The 9,668-nt window shown below is 35.7% G+C and overlaps 1 protein-coding gene across 1 annotated transcript; it reads left to right on the top strand.

The window, feature by feature from the left end:
• The first annotated feature begins 908 nt into the window (after positions 1-908).
• Positions 909-9,177, top strand: LOC107873002 (aldehyde dehydrogenase). The gene is made up of 10 exons (XM_016719692.2): positions 909-1,339; positions 3,372-3,440; positions 3,530-3,626; positions 4,232-4,438; positions 6,115-6,230; positions 6,343-6,447; positions 6,544-6,716; positions 6,810-6,900; positions 7,855-8,004; positions 8,692-9,177. Exons 1-10 carry the CDS (start codon positions 1,145-1,147, stop codon positions 8,920-8,922), a joined length of 1,434 nt encoding a protein of 477 aa, XP_016575178.2. The 5' UTR covers positions 909-1,144; the 3' UTR covers positions 8,923-9,177.
• Positions 9,178-9,668: the final 491 nt, after the last annotated feature.

The raw sequence follows: 9,668 nt of genomic DNA, 5'->3' as shown, positions 1-9,668 counted from the left end.
TTTGAAATAGTAGTTTTTTTGAATGGGGGGAGGGTAGGAGGTGGGGGTTGAGGTAGGGGAGCGAGCGTGGGGTTAGAAAAAATTTAAAAACATTCAAAAAAATAAATTTTAAAAATTTAATTTTTTTGAGGGGGAGAGGGTTGGTAGGGTAGGGGAGTAAGAAAAAGTTTGATATTTTTTTAAAAAAATTAAATATTTTTTTTTGGAAAGGGTGGGGGCGAGGGGGAGTAGGGGTTTGGGTTTTGGGTAGGGGGATGAGGTAAAAAAATTTTTTAAATATTTTCTTTTAATGGGGTGGTAGAGGGTGGGGTGGAGTAGGGGATTAGGGGTCGGAGTAGGGATGGGTGATTTTGAGAGTTGTATGAATATTTCATCTTAAGATTGAGGTTGAAAGAGAGTTTTGGAAAATGTTTTCCTTACTTTTTGAAAGGAAGTCATTTTCCTTAGATTTGAGGAAAATAAGTTGATTTGAAAAACATTTTCCAAAACCTTTAAACCAACCAAACATAAGAAATTTGGAAAATATTTTCCAGAAAATGTTTTCCTTCGTACCAAACATACCCTTAGACTTGACACATTAATTAAAAAAATAATGATAGACGTACCTACTTTTAACACATTACCAAAATATTAAGACCTCATTTAGTTGGAAAATAAGTTATCTTGAGATAATTCATTCCGATTATTATTTTAACCTCAATGTGATACAAAAATAAAATTATAATTTCAAAATAATTAATTCTTTCATAATTTCATCTCAATCAAATTGTATGTGATAAAACTCATTAGACAAGTCAGAGTAAAGTTAAGCTCTTTAATTTGAAAAGGTGAATTACAGTAATTAAGAGCGTGAGGATAATATTTTTTAGGTTAGGAGCGTGAGAATCACTCTCCTTCTTTCGTACAATAAACAGTATCAGAGATCACGTGCACAAAACACTAAGAACGAAATTCCCTTTTAAACCTGCACTCCACCTTTGGCTTTTTTCGAATTTCCACTCAACACCATATACTCCTTATTCAATTATACCATCCAAAAAATTCTCATCTACCATATCTATATTATCTACATCGCCGGCTTAAGTCAACACAAACACATATACAGGTTGCAGAATTGTAGACGTAGAGAATTATAGAGGAATCAATGGGGATGGTGGATGCAGAGGCGATTGTGAAGGAATTAAGGGAGACGTATTCGAGTGGGAAGACGAAGAAGTATGAATGGAGAGTTTCACAGTTGAAAGCTTTGTTGAAGATCGCTGAGAATCATGAGAAGGAGATTGTTGATGCTCTTTATTCTGATCTCTCTAAGCCTGAACTTGAATCCTTTATTCACGAGGTTAGGTTTATATATCACACTCTTTCATCATCTCCATATATGTCTTGTATATGCGCTTTCGGTTACGTATAAATTTATTTAAAAAGCAGGGTTCATCTGAATCAGTCTGCTTGAAAAATAAGATGATATATACATACAGGTGAAAATTGTTTTTTTCACGTTTATATAGTAGACGTTGAATCCGTTTATATTTTGAATCTCCGTGAAAATCCTAACCCTATCACTAGACATCAATGAAGAGTGAAATGAATATTTGTCTCTCTACCGTGTCTGTGCCAATTTACGTGCACCTCGACTAATTTCACAGTGATAGGTGTCACCTATCACCAACGACTCGTAGCAGGTAACTCTGTCCACCAAGGTTAGGGTAGCTGTGGTGTTTGGGTTGTATTTGGTGGCATTGGATAGGAAATTCTGAGATTTTGTCTAATATCTGAACAGTAAAAGTGAGGATTGATAGGAAATTTTGAGTTTCCAGCAAATGTGGGACATAACATAACCAATTTTCTGTGTGCTGATGTATTAAGTATACTCTGTTTTCCTCAGATTTGGAACTCCTCGAATAATTTTGTTTTACAATCTTATGACTTTTGAATTAAACATGGGATTTTTGAGGACTTGTTTCTTTTTTGTCCTTTTCTTCCATTGGTGACTTTTATATTTCCTTGAACAATCACATGGACGGAATTTTTCTTGTTCTTAATGAAATAAGTGCACGTAACTACCTAACACACTTAGAGTATCGTATAAGAAAACTGATATTCCTGTTCTTCTGGTTTTCAGGTTTACTAATATTTTGATTTTAGTTAGATAGTCTAGTGCAAAATGAGTTCTCTACTCCTTTCATGTTTAGTTTTCCGGAATTGAAGAGGTTTTGACAGTTTAAAGGAGTAATGTTGACTGTTTTGCGTTGCATAGGGTCGTTAGAGTGACAGGCATAAGCAAGATAAAATGGTCATTTTTGTTCCTGATGTTGGTAATTTAGAAAGTGTATAAATATCACCAAGATTAGCTTTTGGTTGTTCTCCTTTGTATCTTATATCCGGATTTGCTTGTAGTTATTGAATGTTCTCAGAGTGAAGAGTGAACTATTTGGCTGTGTTAAGATTAAAGGCAAATCAAACTTATCTTCCAACTTCTACTTTATTGATGGATGATCTTTCTGTCCCTTCAAACAGTAGGACAAAGATTACGTTGCTCTGGACCTCCTTTTATTGTTTTAGACTAAGTTGCGCGGACCCTTCATTTTTGATGCCGCACCCGTGTCGGATTCTCCAAAAAAACACTACTTTTGGCGAATCCGACACGCACCTGCTGACATTTTTGAAGAGTCCGAGCAACATAGGTTTTAGATGGTCTGAATTTTGGACAAGATTTGATGGTTAACTGAAGAATATGCAATATATGAAACTGACTATAATCTTTTGAGGGACTGAGAGTTTACATCAACAGATTGAGAGAAGAAATATTTGTGACAACTGACAACTATGAGGACATAGCCATGCCAAGAAAAATATTTGCGTCTCTTTTCATCAATGGATCGGGAGGACCGTCAGTTAGACACTGGATACTGAATACATTGTTCTGAAATAAATTTTGTTGTAACACCTTTAATCTCTTCTTTTCTACTTAAAACAAATAGACATTTCACAAACAGGATCAATATGAATGATCACTGGAAGAATGTGCTGGTGGATGGTTTGACCTAGGTTGATATCTTAGAGTTTTATGACGGCATGATTACTCTGGAAATAGATGAAATATTGGTAACACTCGATTTAAACCTTAACAGTGTTTTTTGATTAAATTCGTTATCTAAGTCCAGTAAAGTTGACCCTGTTCAGTTACAGTGAAATATTTAGTGGAATACACTGCTCTTATTCTGTTTTAATAATGGCCGAAATAGTTTTATCATGAAGGTATTGAAGCTCATGGGAAGGCATAGATATCTTATATTTAGTCAAGGAACTTCTTAGTTATGTTGGACCCACTTTTCTTTCTATCTTCTGATTCATACGTTCTCTTAATGCAGATTTCTATGGTGAAAACATCGTGTAAGCATGCATTGAAGGGACTAAAACAGTGGATGAAGCCGGAAAAAGTAAATTTTTATACCTACTTATGGATGTACATATTATCTTGTTTACTAATTAATAGAAGCGCACTGATGCAAACGTATGGAAATTACAGGCCAAAGCTACAATAACCTCGTTTCCCTCATCAGCTGAAATAGTTCCAGAACCCCTCGGTGTTGTATTGGTCATATCAGCATGGAACTATCCGTTCTGTATGTGAAAATCTGTCTATTTATCTCCTTCATAAGTGCATACGATTATTTTTCCTCTTTATCTTCTCCTTTCAATATATCTTTGAGCAAGTCTCAAGTTAGAAACCAGACTAATCATTTCCCTCGGCCAAAAATTTTGTTGTGTTATGAACTTTTTTAACCAAGGGCTGTGGTGACTCTTAAAACTAAATACTATGAATCTTCTTGCTAGGTGATTTTGCAACTTTAGATCTGTGTGACTCACAATGCGGAGTGAAACATGCCCCTCACTCATTTTCATTGACTGTCTATGTTTGAACTATCTGTGAATGAAGATTGGTCATATTTAGTATAAAAGTTCCACTCTTGTCAAACTGTTTTCTGCTTTTCCTGAACAAAAAGGCCAATAACAAAGCAGATTCCAGTAATGCTTTATCCTTTTCTGATGCAAGCAAGTCGTCTAAGGTGCCTTTGTCCTTGTTGATGGCGAGTTTTCCATCATCCTTTATCAGTAATTTACTAATAATGTCTGATTGTTTTATGATATTTAGACCAAAGTTTCAGTGCATATGTATTAACCAGGTATCTGATACTATGCTCTTCCCTCCCCCTTCATTCTATTCCAGTGTTGTCCCTTGATCCAGTGATCGGAGCTATTGCTGCTGGTAATGCTGTAGTTCTGAAACCATCAGAAATAGCCCCAGCTACATCTTCAGTGCTTGCAAAGCTTTTAGGGCAGTATGTCGATGTGACAGCTATTAGAGTTGTAGAAGGTGCAGTACCCGAGACTACTGCATTGCTGGAGCAAAAATGGGATAAGATATTTTATACAGGTCTGAAAAACCACATTACTAGTCTACTTTATCTCCATGTCATTTTTAGAATAAAATATCTGGGAGGATTATTTATATATGAACAAGGGCCTAAATCTATAACCATCTGCGATGACAGCATGATTTCTTTTTATCTTTTAGGCTTTTGAGACAATGGAACTGGTTGGTTCAGAGTGTGGTGATTTTCCTACAGTTCAATGACTGGTCATGATATTTCTTACTTTAAGATCACTTATTCTGTAAACAAGACAGAGTACATGTGTCAGAAGTTTAATCAGTTAAAGATAGAATGAATGTGAAGTAACATCTGATGGATTGAGGTGCAATTCAGATATCTATGTTTTATTTTTCTGGATAATGAGATGGTAGAGGAACATGTATTAAGAATAATGAAATGGGCGAATTGGAATGGTGATATGAGTGTCAAACGGTTGAAAGATACCTAATAAACTCAAAAGCAAATTCCTCTATGAAGGTTGTGACACCCAAAATGTTATATGAGAGTCGATATTGGATCTCTAAGTTCAATATATTGAAACAACGAGTATCATAAAATAGTGAATGTTAAGGATGGATGTTCTACAAGGTTGGGCAATATTCGGAATGACCACATCAGACAAAGGGTGGGAAGAACAGATATAGAGGGTGATGTCCTGGCTTAGCATTACCTTAGGTTGATGTCAAATTCCATTGGTCCATTGGTACACATTTTAATTATTGAAGGTGCTTAAGGGGATAGGGTACATATATAGGGTACATATAAAGAAGTGTTTCAACATGCCCGCGATCTCTCTAAATTAATGCAGATTTATCTAAGAATAGAACAATGTAAGTAAACAATCCACTAAAGCAATAACAACTAGCTTAGGTTAAGATTGAGGTAACTTAGAGTTTGAAAGAACCGTAATGTGTCTTAAAAGACAAATAGTTCGTATTGCCTAGAAATGAACCCCCATTATGCAAAATGGATTTCAAGGATTCATATAGTCGACTTAGACTAGTTTCAAATTGAGGCGTAATTGATTGATTGATTAATTGATACTTCACTTTTTATCTAATCACAGCAACAATCATTTTTAGAATCTTTGACTGCTTTACGTTTGATACCTTATTGAATGTATATTACTATGCCATCAGATTCATGATTTTCTTAAATACTTTTACTCCTAAGCTTCCGTAGCGGAGGAGCTGTATTTACCACGAAGCAGGGTTGCATATCCCTTAACTACACGAGCATTGATATATTTTAAAATTTGTCTTAGCCACAAGAGCTTAAATTTCTTTATGGATTATACACATCCCCCTTCTCCCATGGAAGGGGAAAAGTGACAACACAACTAAGTAAAATTGTGTTGTTGTTAAATCTCATTACAATGGGATATCTTCTCCATTTCCGATAATTTTACTGGAAACTCGACAAAAAAAGAAGAGAATTGAGATTGAGATAGACATTCATCTGTCAGTCCACCCTTATATGTGCATGTGGGCTTCCGTGCAATAATAACTAAAGTCTGATTGACTATGTACTACTTGCAGTTAGTTCGGATTGCGAGGTTCACAGGAATTAGTAGATATTGGGATAAAGATAACTTTGCCAAGTTTTCTTTGCAAGACGTATTTGGAGTTGATCTGTTCACCATGATGATAATTAGTGAGTTATGTGTTAATTACTGTAGGAAATGGAAAAATTGGAAGGATTGTGTTGGCAGCTGCTACAAAGCATTTGACACCTGTGGTTTTGGAGCTAGGTGGAAAATCTCCAGTTGTTGTGGATTCAAACATCAATTTCAAGGTAATATTTCTGATTCGCCCACGGTCTCTGGGTTGTTTGAACATATAATGCTAACATTCATAATAATAAGCTTTCTCAATTTTTCCATTTGTCAAATTGTTTTTGCTTTAAGGTTGCAGTAAGGCGTATTATTTCTGGCAAGTGGGGCTGCAACAACGGACAAGCGTGTGTCGCGCCTGATTATATAATTACTGCCAAAGACAATGTGCCAAAATTGGTGCGTTTAAGACCAAGGAGCTTTAATGTGTGACATTATGCAAAATCTTTTGCTCACTGTTTTTTAATTTTTGCTCTTTTGAATCCTCTTCGCCAGCTAGATTCTATGAAACATGAATTGGAGAAATTCTATGGGAAGGATCCACTAAATTCAGGAGATCTTTCTCGCATTGTGAATGCTAACCACTTTCGTCGACTATCAAATTTATTGGATGATACTAAGGTTATCGATAAGGTGGTTCATGGAGGTCAGAGAGATGAAAATAACTTGTGAGTCAACCACACTCTTTCTCCCGAAACTTGTTATCATAAAGATATTTGTTTAGGACATCTTTTTTATTCATCTTCTTTTCCCCGTCTCAGAAAGATCGCTCCTACAATTCTTCTGGATGTCCCACACGATTCCTTAATCATGAAGGAGGAAATATTTGGTCCTCTACTTCCTATCATCACGGTAAGACATGCTTTGCCTATAAAAAGTGACTTGTCTTTTGTACAATCTCTTTCTGGGTAACAAAAGGTTTGCTGATAACGATGGTCACACATTTATGAATTATAACAACCACATGCCCAGTGTAATCTCACAACTGGGGTCTGAGGAGGGTAGTGTGTACGCAACCTTACTCTTACTCCTACCTTATGAAGGTAAAGAGGCAGTTTCCGATAGACCCTCGGCTCAAGTGAAGCAGAGTCAGAAGGACAAGCGGGTAAAACAAATACAGTAACAGTTAGGAATTATGTCTGATAAATTAGATTCATCTTGTGGTCATATTTGCAGAACCAATTTTTTTTTTTTTTTATGAACGTGGTGTTCGGATCAGCTTTCATGCACTTCGACTAAATCCACGGGACACCTCCCACCTCCCACCAGCAAGACAACTCTATCCACCAGGGTTAGAACAGATGGGAAGAAGCACCTAATGTTTTTTTTCTTTGTTGGGATTTGAACCTGAGACCTCAAGTTCTCAACCCGCTTCATTGGCCACTAGACCATACTCTTGGATGCTGTAGAACAATTTATTCAATTTCAATTATTTTCGGTATTGAAATTCATCAGCGACAAAACTGCTTCAACAACTACGAAAATCTAGTGCTTTTACTTTTACTCGAAGCAGCCTAAATGAGGATAATCTCTTTTGGCAGTTCAATCCTCATGGTAATTATTATGCCATTTCTGTCCATATACTACATGATACAGCATATAAGCTTTAAACAATAGGTCATTTCTGAATGCTTAAGAGAAATTTTTAGCAGCATCATTACGTCTAGAATGATCATATTTCCAACTTTTGAGGATGAAAAAAGCTCAGGCGGGAGATTGCAAAAAGTTCTGCTTATTGTCTGTTGATCGTATATTTGCCTCGGTGAAATTCTTGACTTGAATAGGTCTTGATTTTCTTTTGAGAAGGTCAATAAAGTGGAGGACTCCATACACTTCATTAATGCCAGAGAAAAGCCACTTGCAGCATATCTGTTCACAAGCAACAAGAAACTGGAGGAGGAATTTGTCATGAATATATCAGCAGGGGGTCTGGTTATCAACGATGTCACTTTACATGTAATTCTATCTTTGCCTATTGACCGAATTTTCTAAATTCACCTGTGCTAACATACTTAAATTTCTTGTTTATTTGCTTAGGAGACGTGCATTGAAATTTATCGCATTAATATACTTTTAAGTCTTCATGCTGGTCTCAAGCTTTCTCAGACTATTATATTTTACAAGGAAATGTGAAATTGTGGATAGTTATATTTTGATAGGGTTGGGGAGTTTGGGGAAGAATTGAAAGTTAAGCAGTGTGAATTCTAAAGATACCCCGGTTAAAAATAGAAAGTGATAATTCGTAAGATTATTCCTAGTGGAAATTCAATTAAGATTTTTTGTAGTAAAAAATGAAACAGGAATACGATGTTTGAAGCATTAAATCTTAAAGCAATACTTCAGAGGGATAGAAACTATTTTCAAAGGAGGTTCTTGGGATCGAGAAAAAGTAGCAAAGGTAAAAGTAATTTGTCTGTTAGTGTACTATTTAAGTGTATCTTGATTACTTCTGGACTTGTTATTGAGAGTGAAGATAGAGTATCTGAATATTTCTTAATCACGAATGCTGAGCACTATCTAAATGTACGAGAAATTTTGCATATTAATTGCGTGTGTTGCTACTGGATTTCATTGTTTATCTAATTTTTATATGATGATATACACTTCAAATCTATTGATCAACTGTATATTCGTATTATGCAGGTTGCAAATTCTTCTCTTCCATTTGGAGGAGTCGGTGAAAGTGGAATGGGTTCATACCATGGTAGATTCTCGTTTGATACTTTCAGCCACAAGAAGGCAGTTTTGCATCGCAATTTTTCTGGGGATGCACCTCAACGATATCCACCTTATACGCCTAGCAAGGCGCGATTTCTCAAAGCCCTATTAAATGGCGATATACTCGGGCTCATTCGTGCATTGATTGGGTGGTAGAAGTTTCACTTAAAATTTGAAGCTGGGATTTCTGGTCTGAGCCAACTACTATACTTTGTAAGCTTTCTATTTGTTATGATCCTAGAAGTAGTTGATCACAGTGTTTCCACCCTGGAGGCATAAATTACCTTCATATTTTCAAGTGGCTCCTTTTATAAATTTAATATCTCCTGACGTTATTATATTATTTGTTTTTTCTTGTATAAATGTTAACATTATCTAATTATTAGTAGCAATAAAATTTTACTTGCTAAATTCCAGTTTTCGTTAGAAATTACTGCCGGTTACTGTGTTGACGTTGCTAATATGATCAATGTTCGGATTCCAAATCATCTAGATATTGAGGTTAATCATCTAATGCTTTTCGGGGAGAGGGCTAATGCTAGTTGGCTATCCTGTTTAGGTATGCCAGTAGAGTTGGATTATTGGGAATGTACATTTTATTTGACCGTTTTAGATTCTTGATACAATTTTTGAATAATGATTTATTTTGTTATTAAGGCTGTCGATCCCCATCACCTGAAGTTATTTAACTTCATATTAACTAAAAGAGGTTCTTACTTTGATGATTGGGTGCTGAAAATGAAAAGAACAAATTGGAATTGCTAGGATGAGATCATGCGGTCCTGTTGGATCATGGGATTGTGAAGTAAAATTTAGAAATAGCCACTTTTCAGCTTCTTGGCAATGACTATTTTTCAAGGACTGCTTCGAAAAGTGGTTAGTGTGCTATTTCTATGGGATTG

The sequence above is a fragment of the Capsicum annuum genome, chromosome 6, assembly GCF_002878395.1.
Source record: "Capsicum annuum cultivar UCD-10X-F1 chromosome 6, UCD10Xv1.1, whole genome shotgun sequence".
Classification (NCBI taxonomy): domain Eukaryota; kingdom Viridiplantae; phylum Streptophyta; class Magnoliopsida; order Solanales; family Solanaceae; genus Capsicum; species Capsicum annuum.
This window is presented reverse-complemented; position numbering and strand designations above follow the sequence as displayed.